The sequence below is a fragment of the Sorghum bicolor genome, chromosome 2, assembly GCF_000003195.3.
Source record: "Sorghum bicolor cultivar BTx623 chromosome 2, Sorghum_bicolor_NCBIv3, whole genome shotgun sequence".
In the NCBI taxonomy this organism is placed as follows: domain Eukaryota; kingdom Viridiplantae; phylum Streptophyta; class Magnoliopsida; order Poales; family Poaceae; genus Sorghum; species Sorghum bicolor.
Window position 1 is genome coordinate 17333489 of NC_012871.2, and position 19879 is coordinate 17353367.

At 41.0% G+C, this 19879-nt stretch overlaps 1 protein-coding gene across 1 annotated transcript; it reads right to left on the bottom strand.

Moving 5' to 3' along the window:
* LOC110433196 lies at positions 1065-3048 on the bottom strand. The gene is made up of 2 exons (XM_021454988.1): positions 1498-3048; positions 1065-1418 (listed from the first exon to the last, which is right to left on the bottom strand). The coding sequence occupies exon 1, from the start codon at positions 3003-3005 to the stop codon at positions 1713-1715; it is 1293 nt and encodes a 430-aa protein (XP_021310663.1). The 5' UTR covers positions 3006-3048; the 3' UTR covers positions 1065-1418; positions 1498-1712.

A 19879-nucleotide genomic window follows, 5' to 3' on the forward strand; every position in this document is an offset into this window, starting at 1 on the left:
CTTTTCTACGTTTGGAGCATAGTTAGGCCCACCTGCAGGTTATGTATTTGTGTATTGCCCCGTATTACCCCTCTACGAGAGGATAAGGCATCGCAGCCTCGTTCTTATACTTCGCTCCCGTTCTTCTTCCGCACGCCCGCAGCACCGGCCGCCCTCGTCCCTTCCTTGTTCTTCCTCCTCTATCGCACGCTCGTCGCCGACGCACGCGCCACTGCAGATGAGTGGAAGTCAGGTTAGGGGAGCAGCAGCGCCTGGCTCCAGCTCGACGGACTGGGGGATCCAGAGCCCATTGCTGCACCCACTGGTAGAGTGCCCAGATTGCCGAGTCCAGTTGGTTCGAATCAGAAGCAAACAACGGGACACTTATGGCCAGACCTTCGTCAAGTGCCCAAACAACATCAAAGTAAGTCAATTTGTGTTCAATTTCTAGTTTCTTGGGTTTTTCTTCATGCAGCTAGGGCTTTGTGGGATGCAGGGTGACCCAACAACATGTGGCATCATCATGTCCGAGGCACAATATGATGCATTCTTGCTCAACCTAGAGCAGCAGCAGAATCGGTCGAAGAAGGTGAGCCATTTGAGTTCAGGAGAAGGTGGGCATGGGTCTGTCGATCTAATTTTGGGCCTGAAGCAAGAACTCAATGAAATGAAGCAGAAACTTGACAGTGTTGTGACTGATCTTTGGGTGGTGAAGACGCAAGTTCAGAAGATCAAAACTGACTATGTTGTTATAGCAGCAGTCTGTGTAGGTGTAGCTATTGATTGTCTTATGAGTAAACTTTGGAAGTAGCGAATTGTATGCAATGTAGCATCTGTTGGTCTTAGTTGTTGTAAATTTTCATTATCTCTTGAATGTACCAGTGCCTGAAGATGATGAATGGAATATGAAAGTGTTCCCAAAAAATTTGTGTGAAAATTCAGATTATTTCCTTAAATTCATGTGCAATGTACCATACTGGATGACTCACGGCAAATTGATCAAGTGCCCATTATGGAATTTGGCATCACCTGCAATGTACCCAGTTCAAAGTACATTTCAACTTGTTCAAGTACTCTGCATTACAGGCATGTAACTCGGCATCCAGTTCAAAGGCCATGAAAGACATCCTACATCTAAACTATGTATTACAGGCATCCAGAAATTCATCAATTCAGCTTGTTCTAGTTTTCAAGCATTACAACCAACTAAACATTAACAAAAGCATTTCACAAAATAGCTCCACATTCACCATCTGGTTCACTGTCCATCTTCAACAAATAGCTCCTTGAGGCTTCTGACAACCTTAGGTGGAGGAGCAGTTGCATCCTTCTTCTGCTTCTTCTTCAAGGGTGTTTTTTTCTTCTTGGGAGTTTTCTTCTTCTTTGCTGCCTTCTTTTTGTTCCCCTTGGATGGTCCAGCATCATCATCTATCCTCTTCCTGTATATATAATTTTTTCAAATAACAGTAAATAATTCAACTAAGCATAATTGAACTAAAATGCATATAAATAGTAAACCTTTTATTTGTTGTAGCAGTTTCACCATCCTCTCCAACCATCTCAAGCTTACATGTCTTTTCAAAGTGTCCAAAACCTCCACACCGTTTGCATCTCATTTTCTTTTTATTAGCATTTTTTTCTAGACAACCCCTTTGCCTTTGCACCTTTGGCCGACCTGGTGGTCTTCCCAGCAAAGGTGGGTAAACCTTGAACCCAAGATTAACCTCTGGCCACTAGGACCTATCTGTCATTGGTTCAACTCTGCCTTCATATGCAGCTCTAAACCGTGCAACTGAGTAATACTCATGCACAAAGTCAGCTATCTGCATACCTCTGTTAGAAAGTATCCATGCCAAGGCATGCTTGCATGGCTTCCCAGTTATCTGCCACTCCCTGCATGAGCACTTATGGTTTTTCAGATCCACTGTGTTCCTTTTCTGCTTGTTCCATTCATCAAGCAAGGTTACTTCTGCAAAGTCCTCATCACTGACTGACACCTTGATCACGTTCAGATTTTTGCTTATAAGATTCAGTTCCTTCAAAACACTTGGTAAGATTCCATCTCCCCATTGTTGTGCAATCTTCTTTCTGATGTACCTTTTCTCCATTATGAGCTCCCTTATCCTATCAACTAGCTCATGGATATGAAGGCCTTTCAAGTGCTTGATCTGAGAATTGAAACTCTCAGACACATTATTAGTTAAATAGTCACATTTGCTTTCCTCAGAGAAGCCACTTCTGTACCATATCCTACTATGATGCTCTTCAAGGTAGTCAATTGCCTGTGGAGCAAACTCAAAAATTCTCTTCATATGCCACCTAAACATATACTCAGTGTAGCTTTTGGCTGCAGGATACAGGTGGTCAGTGAAAACATCCCCTGAGTAGTGTTTCATGAAGTTGCTGTACATGTGCCTCATGCACTCCCTATTTTCAGCTTGTGGAAAAACAGCCCCTACTGCTTTCTCTAATCCTTTACAGGCATCTGAACATAAGACTAGTCCTGGTGGGTCTCCTATGACTTCGTGCAAATTCTCAAGGAACCACTTCCAGTTATCCTCAGTCTCTGAGTCAAATACAGCATATGCTATATGGAACAACCAGTTATGCCCATCAACACCAGTTGCTGAAGCCAACTGTCCAGTGTACTTTCCATGCAAAAAAGATGCATCTACTCCTATGAAGGGTCTACAACCAGCTAGGAATCCATCAATGCATGGCTTCAAAGCAACAAAAACCCTCTTGAACCTATTCTTTTTACCAATCTTGTCTAACTCTATTTTTACAATACTTCCAGGTGAACTTTGTTCAAGTTGAGCAGCCCAATTAAAAAGAAGTTGGAAGCTTTCCTCATACTTACCATGAATTTGATCCAAGGCTACCTTTAAACCAGACCAAGCTTTTGAGTACTTCAGTTTTATACCAAAGTCACTCTCCAATTTGTCTTTTGCATCCTTTGCTCTCTTTGTTGGGTTCTTCTTAACCCAATCTCCAAGCCTATCTGCACACCAGCCCTGAGAAGCCATTTTTCCTTCTATAAGCTTGGTACTAGGACAATCGTGGTCTGCAGGAAGTGATTTGATCTACAGAAAGATAGATAGATATTTTTTTCCAAATATGGTGCAATAATTGAACAGCACAGAAAAATAACAGTGTGTACCTGTATTGTTTTCTTGTCAAAAATGGTGGAAGCATGAATTCTCCAAGGACAGCCCTCAGCAGCACACTTTGCTATGAATCTTGTCTTGTCTGTCTTGTAACCAACAGCAAACTCAAATCCAGTCTTTACTGCATAGTGCCTTATTGCTTTCCTGAATGTAACGATATCAGGAAATAACTCCCCCTTCACTATTTTGGGATTCTCAGGATCATGCAGTACATGGACCTCCAAAGGGTCAGCATCATCCACCTCTGCCTCAACATGGACAAAATCATCAGATGGTGCAGTAGAAGCATAAGTGTTAGCATTGTCAGTTGGTTGTGCAAACTGAGGAGCAGGTGGCACTGTATCATACATGCCCTCATCATCAACTCCCACATATTCTTCGGCATTATCAAACATATCAGGCTCCCTATTTGGCTCTAATTCATGCACTGCCTCTGGATTTTCAGGAGCAACACTAGTGGGTTGATTAGGCATGCTAACAATTGGCTCTAACTAAACATCTACATCAGTAGGAGGAACCACACAGAGAGGCTCCAGTGCATCAAACTTAGGTTCCCCACAAACTGCCCTATCAAATACTCCTACTATAATCTGGCAATTCATCTCCTCCTTATACATTTCAAACAAATCAACCATTTGTATCTCATCAACCAATCTGGCATCCTCCATTAATCTTTTGTCATAGAACCAAACAGTGGGTGTCTGGTCAGTGCTCAGATTCAATTCAGTTGCCAGACTTTTCAACAGCAAGTCAAGGGTCAAGGACCCATACTCCACATCCCACTTAAAGACATGGCCTTTCGTGTATGATTTCCTACCAGACATGTCTTTGAAAGCAAAACCTTCAACTTTAACCTCTAGCGCAAACATCCCATCCCTAACATGTAGTAAATTGAACCCCCAATCAAAGTGTATACATGCAAAAATTACCAAGCAAATCAACCTTAATCCCCAACTATGATGACCAAATAAAGACAAATAAGGAGGAAAGGGTACCTGCTTCCTCTGTCCTCCATCGTCGCCGCACCAGTGCGACGAGGAGGCACGAACGACCCCGACGATGCCATCAGGGCGCCTCCATCAACTACAGCCAATGCGCGACGGTGGCTAGGGTGTATAGCCTGACACCAATCGCCGGCGCCAGCCTCCAATCGCCACAACCCGACACCAATCGCCGCCCACCGGACTACTGCTAGGGTTCGTCACGGGAGAATGAGGAAGAACACGGGGAGGGAGAGAGAAGAACAGAAGAGGCAGTTTCACTTGACTTATCCACATAGCAAGGGGCAATACGGGGCAATACACAAATACATGACCTGCAGGTGGGCCTAGTTATGCTCCAAACGTAGAAAAAGGCAAGGATGAGGGAGAAGCAGAATAGTAATGACAAATCTCCAATAAGGTGAATTGTAATGGCGTTTTTCAAAAGTTGGAAAATTGTAATGGCGAGAATCCAAAAAACCCTTTTTTTTGCTAGGCCAGTCTCTGACGTTTTATGGCTTAATATTACTCCCTCCATCCCAAATTGTAAGTCATTTCAAGAATCTTGGAGAGTCAAAGCATTTTCATATTTGACCAAATTTATAGAGAAAAATACTAAGATTTGTAACATAAAGTGAGTATATTATGAAAATATAATTAAGGAAAAATCTAATGATATTTAGTTGGTATCATAATAATAATTATTTTATCATATAAATTTGGTCAAACTTAGAAAAGTTTGACTCTCTAAGATTCTTGGAATGACTTACAATTTGGAATGGAGGGAGTAATATACTTATTTTGAAAACAGTACGCAAGAGTTTAATTTACTACTTATATGTTTTCAGCAGTTATCTTGAGTTTCACGGTCCATAATGGCTACGGGTCACAACATGCATTCTTCTTACGGTTGGTCGTATCAAATAGAGGTTCAGCACCCATCCAATTAGGATCGTAAGAGCATCTCCAAGAGACTAGGTAAAATTATATTCTAAACTACAAGATTTAGCCATTGTGTAAAATAAAAAACTCACTCAAAGCATAGAGTTCCACAACAGCCTTTGTATAACATAGCCAGTGAGGACGGCATGCTATATATGACAAGCGAAAGTTTAGGAATAACAAATTTGCTATTTTAGTAAATCAAATAACATACCTGTTGGACTTCAATTTTTGCTTTACAAATGTAAAAATAGCATAGATAACATGGATAGCATATCTATGGAGTTGCTCTAACAAACCTATTCTCTCTGTCCTAGAATAACTGTCGTTTGTGCTTTTTGAAAAATAACTTTGATAAAATATATTAAAAACATTAATATTTATAGTACATAGTTGGTATCATTAGAAAGATTTTTGAATCTAGTTTTTTAATAAATTTATTTAGAGATACAAATGTTATACGTATTTTCTATAAATTGAGACAAACTTGTGGTATGAAAGTCGAAGACGACAAATAAATTAGGATAGAGGGGGTACACATTAGGGTTGCGTCATAAATATGATTAGGGTTATGGAGTTTGTCCCACCATAACCTTAGTTTGGTACTACTTTTTATAATTCTCAATTTATATATTTCCAATACTCATACATATTAATTAGGGTTTGTAACATAGTTCATTGTTCCTGATACGGTTGCAATATACACACTAATTAATGCCACAATCTGATTAGGTTGCAGGTTTGATGTTCCGCCTGACCAATCTACTCATAAAACAAACAAAATGCATAATTGAATAAATAGTAAGAATACATATTTACTCCCAAATTTTTATAATATAGTCTATATTGTTGTAATTTTGTTTTAGATGAATGAACTTTTTCTTTTTTGAAACTGTGCCCTTCGTTACTCATTGGTTAACAGAATCGTTAGCGACAATTACAGCTATGTCCTCAGGTACATAATCAGTAATGAACTAATGATCCCTTCCCCTTCGGTACATAGATAACCCAAATAAGGCAGCTCATGAGCTGCTTCATGACAAAATCTACTAGCATGAACACACGCAAAACTTTCAAAATTTGAACTAGCCTGGAACTTTGTCTCCTCAATCAGATGACCAAGGACTGAATCATCATATGTCAACGAGTTCAAAACACACACGACCTCCTGAGCATCAAATTTCAATAAGAGCTGACCAATGCCCAAATCAGCTGCTACTCCTTGGAGGCAGGCGATGAGTTCAGCTTGGAAGGCGTTCAGAAGATTATCAACGTTTCCTCTTCCTGCCATGATCAAGTCCCCATCATTATCACGTATCAGGACGAGATCCATCAACATTTAATTTGAGCACATTATCTGGAGGCTTGGTCCATTTCTTTTTGCACTGACCCTTATAAGATAACTTCCTACTATTTAACTAAACATTCTCGTGAGCGTGTGTTTCAATGCGTCTCGCTATACTGTTTGCTGGACTTCACCTCCCTTCTTCTCTGATGTTGTTGCGTTCTGACCAAATGAACCAAAGAGTTATCATCATCAGCTCTTGAAGGAAGATATATTGAATCAATCTTAGATTACAGAGGAGGGATTACACATATATATAGAGGGAGTAACCAAGGAGCAAGGTGTGAAACCAGCTCTTGGGATATAGAGAAAGTAGCTAATAACCATGGCACATAAGTGCCCAGGCACAGCACACAGGTGCCAAGGCGCCTGCACAATTACAGAGTCATATTAAATGCTAGCACGCCCCCGTAGTCGAAGCTTCGGAAGGCCGAACGTTGAGACTGGAGCGGAACTCAGTGAAGACAGAGGAGGGCAGCCCCTTGGTGAAGACGTCGGCAAACTGCGAGGTCGTTGGAACATGGAGAACACGAACGTCACCGATGGCAACCCATTTCCGCACAAAGTGAAGATCAATTTCCACATGCTTGGTGCGTTGGTGTTGAACAGGATTGGAGGACATGCAGATAACGCTGACATTGTCACAGTACACCAGAGTTGTCTTGCATAGAGGAGCATGAAGCTCAGTTAACAACTGACGGATCCAAATAGCCTCAGCAACTGCGTTGGCGACGGCGTAATACTCAACCTCGGCAGTGGAACGAGAGACAGTGGGCTGGTGTTTGGAGGACCAAGAAACCAGATTGTCACCCAAGAAAACTGCATATCCTGAAGTAGAACAGCAAGTGTCCGGACAGCCAACCCAATCGGCGTCTGAGTATACCACCAAGTTGTCCTGAGCACAGGGACGCAGGTGAAGACCCATATGAAGAGTGCCTCTGATATAGCGTAGGATACGCTTGAGGGCAGAGAGGTGGGGTTCCCGTGGATCATGCATGTGAAGACAGACTCACTCAACAGCGTAGGCAATATCCGGTCGGGTGAAGGTGAGATATGGGAGAGCGCCTGCAAGACTCCTAAAATCTGTAGGGTCAGCCACGGGATCACCGTCAGCAGATAGCTTAGGGTTAAGGTCCATAGGAGTGGAACAAGGTTTGTAGGCAGCCATCCCAGCACGCTTAAGGATGTCAATCATATATTGGCGCTGAGAGAGAAAAAGCCCATTGCTGGAGCACTGAACCTCCATGCCAAGAAAATGATGAAGGGGACCGAGGTCCTTCATAGAGAATTCCTGTTGAAGGGCATCAGTGAGGCACCGAAGTAGAGCATCTGAGGAGGCTATAAAAATAATATCATCCACATAGAGAAAAAGGTATGTCATATCCTTGCTGTGATGATGGACAAATAAGGAGGCATCTATCTTGGCTTCAACAAATCCCAGCTGTAGAAGATAAGAGGCAAATCTGTTGTACCAGGCACGGGGAGCCTGCTTAAGATCGTAGAGGGATCGATTGAGCCAGCACACATAATCTGGGTGAGTGGAATCCTCAAAGTCGGAAGGCTGAGCACAGTAAATAGTTTCGAACAGATTTCCTTGTAGGAAAGCATTGTTGACATCCATTTGATGAATAGACCAGGAACGGGAGAGAGCCAAAGACATAACAGTGCGGACTGTAGCAGGTTTAACCACAGGACTAAAAGTCTTAGAGAAATCAATTCTAGGTCATTGTGTAAACCTCCGAAGAACCCAACGAGCTTTGTAACGCTAAAGAGAACCATCTGTTGACGGTCCTTAAGTATCAAATTTAATTATCAAATAAACAAAGAAAAGGATCCAAATGAAATCAACATCTAGACTTAGGGTTTTATCTGACAGAATTCCACGAGTTTTGGTGTTTCTCTATTTCTGCAGGGGGTTATCAGGAAATATGGAAGAAAGGCCCACACGTCGGGATTACATAGAGATATTAACGTGCCGCGCAATTATCTTACATCTAGAAGACTCCAGAAGCCACGGGAAGGAAGCGGAGGCCGAACGGGGCCAGAGGCAGGGCGCCCGCCATCCTGCCCTGGGCGCCCGCCCTGACTTGGAGCCCAATGAGGACTCTTTCTCTCGGGAGATCTCCACCGACCTAAAGGATCAAGAATAACTGTTCAATCAATGTCGGTTTGATCTGACGGCCCAGGTTCACTTGAGGGGACTATATAACCAGACCCCCTGGCCCCTGGAGGAGGCACCCCTTGATCATTATTCATTATTCATAGACAGAGCAAAAGCTAGGGTTTAGAGATGAGAGCTCTCCTCTCTTCTCTAAACTAGAGTAGATCTACATAGTAGCAAGATGGAGAGCGAAGGAGGATTAGAGGAGAGGCCGGCCTGTCGGTTCTTCCTCCGGTTATACTTCGTCATGATCAAGCTCTAATCAAGCTTGCTCATGGGATGACTCTGGTAATCTACTTCTAATTCATTATGCAATTACTAATTATGTATATTCTGGTTCACAACTCTTTTGAGTACTTTAATCTATAGGACGCTATAGGTGAGAGTTGTAGTATAGGTGTAAGCATGGTGCTTAGACCTAGATTACTTGTGGATATCCCCTGTCTAGCTGGATCGTGTGGTAGGCCGCGTAGGTGACAGTTACGTTGGTCCTCTGTAGTCCACCTCTCGTTAGCAGGACGGGTAGCGTTTATCAGCCTAAGGATAAGCATCCTTTGTGGTGTACTCTTATCACGTGGTTCGTCCCAGACATAGACATACCCCTTTGAAGTAGAGAAACCATAGTTATTCTCTCTATTGTGCTACCATCGCCCATATACTAGAATCGCTCTATTCTCTATTCCTATATTATCACTCACTGTTATCTTACCTTTAATATTGTTCTTATTCGATTCTACCATCTTTCCTATTTACACCTATTTACTTATCTTGGTTAAGTTAGAGCGTAGATCAGTTCTCCCGTTTCTCTGTGGATACGATAAAACCTTTAACCGGGTAAAAGCTATAACGGTATCCGTGCGCTTGCGGATTATCTGTGTGCGTATAAATACCATAGTACATTCTAGTGCCATGCTGGGGATGACAACCTAGTATTCAAGTGGTGTTAGCAAGTGTCAACAAGCATTTTTGGCGCCGTTGCCGGGGAGACGGTTGCTGAGTTGACTACGAACTAGCTTAATCATTTTCTAAAAAAATAAATATATATATATATTTTTCCTTTTATCTTTTACTTATCTCTGCTATTCTTACCTCTTATCTAATCCTTGATCTCTGGTCTATCATGAATTCAAACATGTCTATCTATGAATTTCATAGACCTACGGGCACACATCTCGAACCACCAAAATCTTCATAGCCTATCAAAGCATCTAGTTTTGAGATAGACCCCGAATACATAGAATTTGTTCAAAAACAACCTTTCTCAGGAGAAGGTGAGGAAAACCCATACACACACCTAAGAGAGTTTTATCGAGTCTGTGACCTCCTTCGCATTGAAGGCATGTCTGATGAGACCCTTAAATGGAAGCTCTTTCCGTTCTCTTTAACGGGAAAAGCTAGACATTGGTATAAACTCAAAGTAGGGAGTGTTCATGGAGATTGGAAGGAGTTACATAATAGTTTTCTTTTAAAATATTTTCCAATCTCTAAAGTGGCGGAACTTCGGCGTGAGATTATTTCTTTTAGACAACTGGAAGAAGAATCTCTTGGCAAATCATGGGACCGCTTTATTAACCTTACTCTCACTGACCCAAAGCTTTCTATTCCAGAAGAAGTTCTTCTAATTCACTTTTTTGAGGGCCTTAATGGGGAAAATAAGCAAACCTTGAATACAACCTCTAGAGGATCCTTCTATCACCTACCTGCTAGTGAAGCTTGGAATTTGATTGATTTATTAAGTGGAAAGTCTCCTAGCTTGTATATCCCTGAGAAAGAGACAAAACCAGTTCCTAGACAAGAAGAAGAAGTTTCGATAGCCAGATCACAACCATTTCAATTCCAAACTTTAGCTATCGATCCTAAACATCAATACCCCAAAATTCTCCAAGGGAGGAAGGTATTCCGACCTTAAATCTTTCAGATGCTGATGGTTTAGACTTCTGGTTCCATAAGAGACCTTCAAGCAGGGATAATTCAAATCCTCGCAATAATGGTTCTCTTAGAGAATGTCCTGGTTCCTGTTATGAAGAAGTCGAGGATGACACATCAAGTAAAGGAGAGCTAAGCCATATTGAAAATTCTAACACCTCCCCTTTCCTGATCACAAGTTCTAAATGGCTAGAATATGTAGAATGGATGGATAAGGAAGAAGCCTTAATGAATTCTGACTTTGGTTCAATTTCAAATGGTGAGTTCTTGACTCCCTTTGAAGATGGGATTCATCCAACTATAGAAGAGGACATAAGTGAGACCAATCCAAGAGGAACTCTGAACATTCAGATTGGAGATGAAGATAACATTAATGAGCATGGAATTTATTTCATAGCCACTTTGTTTACTCCATGCTCATATGCAACACCTTCCCAATCTATTGGTCTCTCCAACATCACCACATTTGAGATCTCCAACCCCCTCTTCCTTTCTATTTATAAAAACTTTAAAAGGGCGGTTGTCGATGCATATGTCTATAATAAATATTGCAGATCTCGTTGAGTTGATCTTGATTTAGGTCAGCGTTGGAAGGGAAACCACTTCGCCGACATAAATTGATGGTTTCCCAAGGACAAGCTTAGTGTCCTAAAATAAGCACTGATCAGATCGTAACATGAGTTTTTAATTATTTGCAACATTACCTTGTGTATTGAGCATATAAGGATAATTGTAAAAATATTCCTTTGGGTATTCTTGTCACTAACCTTTACAGGATTGGAGCAAGAAGATCGGATGAATGACAAGCGCAAGGTATGTCCAACCAATCATCATACAACATTGAATTAAATTCATCCAAATTTTAATTCTGCAAAATTCAAGCTTTGGGGAGTACTTTACATAAAAACATCCTTTGCCATGTTGCTATGTTGGTTGTCCCTACCTTTAAGACATGCTCAATTTGTTAAATACTAATCACACTACTTCATCTCCACTTGAGTAGATCTCTATAAATGCTGTCATGCTACCTTTGTCTATTTACTAGTAAGTGTTAGTTTGGAAGTACTGCACATACTTCTATTGGCTTTTAAATTAAGCATGGTGCTTAGGTTAAACAGCCTTCCTTAATCTGATTAGACATGGAGTCTAGTTCGGTTATTGAACTAAAAACTGCTTTTGTAGACTTTGGTATATTTTTGTCAGACTAACCCCTGCAGAAAAACTTTCAATATCGATTTGGGAAGTCCTGAGATAAACTCACATCAGAGACGAAGAGAGTGACACATAAAGTTTAACAATTTGCACAAGAAGGACATAGCTCATTCATCATAGAGAGATGATACATGGAGGGTGCCACAAACACGATGCACAATCGCTAAGAAAGAGAAGCTTCCACAAGGTGAGATGGGGGTTCAAAAAACGAATAAAAATAAAAAAAGTAAATTCAAGGAATAGTTCCCTTTTTGAGGGCACTCTTCAATTAAGGTAACATCTTAAGATATGTGACTATCACTTTTATAAGCTTCTCCTTGGTTCTAGCGTTCACATAAATAAAGAGACAAACATGTATGATTTATAACTCCAAATTAACCAACCCAATTGATTCAGCATGTTTAGTCCTTTAATCCTTGTTCTTAGTACTACCTCCATGATCCCACACTCCTAATCATATGAGCTAAATGTTACACATTCAATCATTGAGAGATATAAAGAAAAAGACATATACATAGATAGATTATCTTTCCATAAGGTTGAGCGATCTGATCTGACAAATGTTATAAGTGCTACACTCATGAACTTTTCGTCCATCAACTTTGTCTTGCTCACTATGCTTAGGGTTAGAGAAGAACAAATACACTTTAGGTTCTGTTGGTGTTTTCCACCACCAGGACCCATGCACTTGATCTCTGCCTTGTCTCTATGAGCAGGTACACTTTGAGCAAAACACGGAGGAGTTTTATAACTCTCAGACTCTACCAAGTGAAGGACCTGGATTTACGAGCACAAACACACTGAGCAGGTTACTGCCAACGCCGCACTTCGAACTGCTGGGCAAACGAAGAACATGGGTGACACCATATTAAGAGGTGCAGACGTCAAGGTCCACACCTGAATCAAATGACGCACCTGAAGAATGAAGACGGTGAGAAGTCTTGTTCAGAAGACTTAAAACATTGAACCCTCACCGAAAGGTAAGATCGGTAGTTATCCATATTTATCCTTTCTGCATATCTTTTTCCCTTTAATTATTTTACTTTCCTTAAATAGATTATTAGTTAATCATGCTATCTTGAAAAGAAAATAAAATGTTAAAAAATACTAAGCCCCATATGAGTATACGAGTGGCATAAAACCCATAAGTACCTTCACTGTGGTGACATAAAAATAAAATAAATATTTCTTTTCTGCTTTATAAAATAAAAATATAAAAACAGCGAGTAATATTTATTGAGGAAGCTCAACATGATGAAGGCTAGATATTTATGCTAACACTTAATTAGTTCTACAAGCTTTGTTGTCTATTTGAGCTTCACAGAATTTAAGAAGACTAGCAGACGGAGGACATTCTAATCGCTGTCAGAATGCTGCTGACTTTCAAATACACCTCTGCCACCTGCTAGCTACATCAAGAGAAATTACGTCAAAATTCAGCTTGGGGGAGAGCACCCCCATTTATCTCGCTAAGTATTTCTACCTATCTTTATACTTATATTATATTAGAATATTAAAATACATAAACTATGAAAAACCAAATAAAGATTTCGTGCTTATATATATATATATCTTTTGCTTAGTGTGTTTAATAAATAAATAAATAAAGTGACTATGCTAATCTGAATCTTAATAATAAAACTCTAGCATGGATATGATGAATAGTTGCTCTGCCTAATTTGTAAATTTGAAGTTCTCTCTCAAGTTTAGACATAACTGTTATAATTTAAAGCTTGCTCTAGATCTAAACTTGTGGGACAAAAACTTGATCTGAAATCTAAGTTGTTAACGGATATGGTATGGGAAGGTTGAGCTGCTGTTTATTTGTTCCTAGAGATGCTAGAATTCTGGAGAATTTTATCTTTGAAAGATCTTTAAAATATTGCATGATGAGTTCCCGTATGATAAAAGTTTAAATTCCTACCACAGCCATATATACATGCTTGCTAGACTTTGAGCCACACATTTACTATTTACTGCTTATGAGCATTGAGTGTGGTCAAGCTGTGTAAACCCTTAGGAGTCATGTGGTTAAATCAAGATTTCACTTGCACATTCACTCATATATGCTACTTCTACTCCGGAAGTACCATCCACATATATCCACTCATTTCCATCTCCAGAACCAAACAAAAATATTTCTATTTTTCCTTGTGAAATAAATGCTCAAGTTATCTTGTTACTACCACTTGCTATATTATCTCATGAGATGAGTGCTCTAAAAAAAAGGAGAGAAAAAAATATACGAGTAAATAAAAAGGGACAAGTGCCCGGAACCTCGAAAGAAAAGAAAAATAGTGAGACGAGAGGTAAAAATAGACAAGTGTCCGACAGTAGGGGTACAGGATACCCGCCTGAGAGGAAAGAGAAAAATGAAAGATAGAGCATCTCATTCTCCTCATAAAGTTTCAAAAAGCAAGGACGGTATGTATCCCCTCAAAAGAGCAAAAGTAGAATTAGACTTCCACCATTGTTATCACCATCATCACCATACACCATTCATTCGCCACACATGCACATCTTGATTTGACTTATTGACTTGTTTCTCTGGATCCATGGTTTGACTATGCAATAAATGTCTTGTAAGTATGTATACTTTATCTCCCACCTATGAGCTCCAGATATTAAAGCCTTATTAGAGTAGGGTGAGAGAGAAGGCAATGTCACTATGCCTTATACCACAAATACCATATATCTTGAGAGAAGGCATATACCATCACTGCCTTGGTAAGGATCCAGAAATACCACAAAAGAGAGATTTAGAGAGTCAAACAAGGAATCTCTGAGTTTTATTTGAAAATCTGCAAAAACTCCAGAGCTATAGCTGATCAAGAATAAGAGACATGGCACTTGGCTAGACTGTTCTATCTTTTAACTACTCAAGACAGAAGTGACAGTTACAAGTCCCATGGTGAAAGGTAAAGTAAGTAAGTTTTAGTTCTTGACAGTTTACTCTAACTCAGAGATGAGATCTTATTTAAAAGCATGTGTACCGTCAAATTTTTAAGATATTGCAACAACTTCTGATCCATTGCTGAGTCTATCCTTGCTCAGGGACGAGCAAGAGGTAAGCTTGGGGGAGTTTGTTTATCAAATAAACAAAGAAAAGGATCCAAATGAAATCAACATCTAGACTTAGGGTTTTATCTGACAGAATTCCACGAGTTTTGGTGTTTGTCTATTTCTGCAGGGGGTTATCAGGAAATACGGAAGAAAGGCCCACACGTCGGGATTACATAGAGATATTAACATGCCGCACAATTATCTTACATCTAGAAGACTCCAGAAGCCACGGGAAGGAAGCGGAGGCCGAACGGGGCCAGAGGCAGGGCGCCCGCCCTCCTGCCCTGGGTGCCCGCCCTGACTTGGAGCCCAATCAGGACTCTTTCTCTCGGGAGATCTCCACCGACCTAAAGGATCAAGAATAACCGTTCAATCAATGTCGGTTTGATCCGACGGCCCAGGTTCACTTGAGGGGACTATATAACCAGACCCCCTGGCCCCTGGAGGAGGCACCCCTTGATCATTATTCATTATTCATAGACAGAGCAAAAGCTAGGGTTTAGAGATGAGAGCTCTCCTCTCTTCTCTAAACTAGAGTAGATCTAGATAGTAGCAAGATGGAGAGCGAAGGAGGATTAGAGGAGAGGCCGGCCTGTCGGTTCTTCCTCCGGTTATACTTCGTCATGATCAAGCTCTAATCAAGCTTGCTCATGGGATGACTCTGGTAATCTACTTCTAATTCATTATGCAATTACTAATTATGTATGTTCTGGTTCACAACTCTTTTGAGTACTTTAATCTATAGGACGCTATAGGTGAGAGTTGTAGTATAGGTGTAAGCGTGGTGCTTAGACCTCGATTACTTCTGGATATCCCCTGTCTAGCTGGATCGTGTGGTAGGCCGCGTAGGTGACAGTTACGTTGGTCCTCTGTAGTCCACCTCTCGTTAGCAGGACGGGTAGCGTTTATCGGCCTAAGGATAAGCATCCTTTGTGGTGTACTCTTATCACGTGGTTCGTCCCAGACATAGACATACCCCTTTGAAGTAGAGAAACCATAGTTATCCTCTCTATTGTGCTACCATCGCCCATATACTAGAATCGTTCTATTCTCTATTCCCATATTATCACTCACTGTTATCTTACCTTTAATATTGTTCTTATTCGATTCTACCATCTTTCCTATTTACACCTATTTACTTATCTTGGTTAAGTTAGAGCGTAGATCAGTTCTCCCGTTTCCCTGTGGATACGATAAAACCTTTAACCGGGTAAAAGCTATAACGGTATCCGTGCGCTTGCGGATTATCTGTGTGCGTATAAATACCATAGTACACTCTAGTGCCATGCTGGGGATGACAACCTAGTATTCAAGTGGTGTTAGCAAGTGTCAACACCATCAGCTGTAAACTTGTGTTTGAACACCCACTTGCCAGTGACCACATTTCACTGAGGGCGCCGAGGGATTAAATCCCATGTCTTGTTGGCTAAAAGAGCAGAGTGTTCTGCTTTCATGGTAGCAGATTTGGCGCTTTTTGAGAAAATGAAATGCATATTTTCTATTACGCCGGTTTAGAGAAGTCGTCGGAGTATTTCTCACTGAAAAACACTCACCGGACGCTCTCACCGCAGGCATCGGACGCTGAGCCTGCGCGTCCGGTGTGTTGTCTGTCTCTAGCAAAGTTAACAGCGAGCTTCGGACACTCAACATCGGACGTGGGCCAGACACTGTTCGTGCGTCCGGCGAAGGTTGACGTCAGCAAGAAAGTTGTGAGTGTTTCTGACTTAGAGCACCGGACACTCAGGAGAGAGTCTGGTGGTTGCGTTTGCTGACCCCACGTGTTTGACACCCTCTCTGCGTATGGGTCCGGTGTGTACCAAACGCGTCTGGTGTAGACCAGTAGAGAGTCTGGTGCTACTGCTTCAGGCGCAAGCGTGAGCTAGCCGTTGGAAGCAATGGTCGAGTTCAAATGGCTAGTGACATGTGGCTATCACCTGAGCACCTGACGTTGGGTTTGAGCGTCTGGTGGCTCCCTGTAGCGCCTCCGGTGCCCATGAGTTTTGTCCAGTAAAAGCGCAACGGCTAGTTGAGCCCTTGGGGCTATAAATAGAAGTGGTGGCCGGCCTTGGCTATTGCTTGGCACTCTTAGAACTTAGTGTCCATACTTGGGGAGTGCTAGTAAAGCCTCTAACTCACATATGCTTGATAGTGATCATTCGATTGTGTGAGTGAGTGATTCTAGTGCGATTGCATTGAGAGATTGCATCGAGTGGCACTAGGTGTTCGTGTTGCAAGCCGGTGGTGCTGGTGACTCTTGGAGATTGCCACCTCCTAGATGGCTTGGTGGCTTGTGACTCCGTCGAAGCATGCAAAAAGATTGTGCGGTGCTCGGTGCTCACTCCGTGGGGATCGCGAAGAGCAACTCTATTGGATTGTGCGTGTCATTGAGCTACCTCACTTATGGGTAGGTTCTTGCTGTGTTCTAGTGAGGACAAGGTTCATGTAACACCTCTTAGCCATTGAACCACCAAGTATTGGTCGACACAACGAGGACATAGCTTAGTGGCAACCAAGTGAACCTCAAGAGAAAACCATCATGTCAACATTGTTCCACTACAAGGTGTGCAAAAATGGCCGACAGTTGTTGTACTGTCGGGCATTTACTTGCACCGTCGGGAAGTGTAATGCCTGAGCGTATACCGTCGGGAACCTCCCGTCGGGCATCCATAGTCGGGCATTCCCCCTTTTACCGACGGGTAGTCGGTCATTGTGTGGCCGACCGTATGTTTCCGACGGTTAACGCTCAACAATTAGTTTGTAAACACGCCAAAAAGACTTTGGTCGGACATGAATTGCCGAGGGTACCCTGGTCGGGGACTTGTTACTTGATAGTTTTTTAAAACCCATCGGGAAATATATACAGTCAGACTTTTGTTGAATGACGGCTTTTTAAAACCCATCAGGAAATATATCCAGTCAGGAATGCATTGCATGACGGGTTTTTAAAACCCGTCGAGAAATATATTCGGTCAGAGATTTGTTGCATGACAGTTTTTAAAACCCATCGGAAAATATAATCTGTTGGGGATTTGTTGTACGACGGTTCTTTAACCCATCGGGGAACATATTAGCAATGATGTTTATTAACCATTAGGAAATATAATCGGTTGGGGATTTGTTGCATGACGGTTTTTGAACCCATCGGGAAACATATTAGCAATGGTGCTTGGGATATTTTGTAGACATAAATAATTAATATTTAACAATGAAGATCAATTCTAGATGTACATCCACACTATAACTCACGACATTTCATAACCAGCTCTACAATATTGCATAGTACAATGAAAGTTTGAAGCCCAATGACAACTGTAGAAAGGTACCAACAAAAGATTCCGAAAGTTTCTAAGAACATTCTTCAACATAACATAAATTAATGTTTAGACTAAAATACTTGACTAAGATGCTGCTATTCACAAGGCATAACAAATACTACTTAAAAGTGCCACACACTTCATATGTTGCATAGAATCTCTTCTCATCAATAGGCGCCATCATCATCATAACCATGGTTCACATAATATTTGCCATCATCTTGGGAACGATAGACTTCATTTTCATAATCATAGGTATCATCCTCACTGTCATCACCACTATAGTTTTCTCCACCAATGTTATCCTACAGAAATTGTAAAATTATTTCTATAAACATATGAACTAACTTGAATACATATAAGATAGATTTTATAATACTTTGGCATGAATATGCAACACAAATAATACTTACATGTTCAGATGCATTAGGAACAGTTTTCTTATGCTCTCTAGAGAATGCAACCTCGGATTCAGAAGTAGGCTGCATGTCATGCATATATTAGTTTATACTTTGAAGATCAGTTTACTTTAATAATTTGTGCTATGTGAGGTAGAAGTTAAACTTACCAAGTTACTTCCAGTTTCCTGAGCTAACATATCAAAGTCCATTCCTTGTTTAGCGGCAAGTGTCTGTAAAAACATCATGGGTTAGAAATAGGTATTTATTTGTACGCATGTTTTTATTCTAATGATAGTTACCCGCACAACATGTTCAAGGTTGCTATATTTATTTTGCAGCTGCAAATTTTCCCTTTCAAGTCGCTTCTCTTTAGCAGAAACAAGTGGTTGGGCACTTCTTTTTCTTGTCTTGATTGCTTCTTTCTCATCAACACTAATTGCTCCATCACCAATTCCTAGCTTACCATGCGGCATTCTACCTGCACACTCATAAGTGACACTTGCATCTAATTCTGGATGCTCAGTTTTCCAATTCGTGCCATACTTTTTTTCCATTCCTTCTTCATATTGTGCCTTTTTCCAAAAAAAATATAGAAAAGCTAAGGTTCAGTTACAAGACAAGTACAAGAGCTATCCGTTAGATGATCCAACCCTTACCCATTTATCAGCAATATTCTGGTTGCACAACCTGCCATCATTTGTCCCTCGATTCAATTCATGATTATGCAGCCAAGCACCAGCAATTCCAGGGTCAACTCCATTTTTTAGTGCCTACAATTCAAGTATGCTTTGACATATATGGTACATTGTACATAAGTACTCTATGAAGTCATAACTTTTTGGTTTGGGTTCTTACCAGCCATTGGCGTGTTGCCGGTAAGCTTCTTGAGCCACTGCGATGGTATACAATATTATCTCCAGCTAGGCGATTTTGCTTTGCCGTTACTGATGATTTTCTAAATTTTGATGAACTCCAGTGCTCACATAGCAAAGCCCAACCTTCATTGGTTGTAAAGTCTGTTGGTTTAGCAGATATAAGTGCTTCTTTTGTTGGCCAATGATTTCCATATTCGTCCACATCTTCTGGGGGCACATTACCATCCTTATATAGCTTCTTTGTGACAGCCCGCTTCTCTTCACTTAATATCTTAGGCACCATGTTCTTAAATTTTAACTCCAAGACAGCATCTGCCTTGGCTCTATCTTCTGGAAGACACTTGAAACGCCACTGGACAATTATATTATTTATAGTTAGTTGCAGTTGAGATACATTATACATAATAGCAATGTTAGTCAGTAAGCGTTACTGTGTACATGTAACACATACCCAGAACTCTTCCAATACTTTCTTATCAGTTGATACCCCAGTTATGGTAGTCCTCTTGAAATC

Bases quoted from the DNA above. Each gene is read 5' to 3' on its own strand.
- LOC110433196 (XM_021454988.1), bottom strand. From the start codon at position 3,005: ATGGCTTCTCAGGGCTGGTGTGCAGATAGGCTTGGAGATTGGGTTAAG.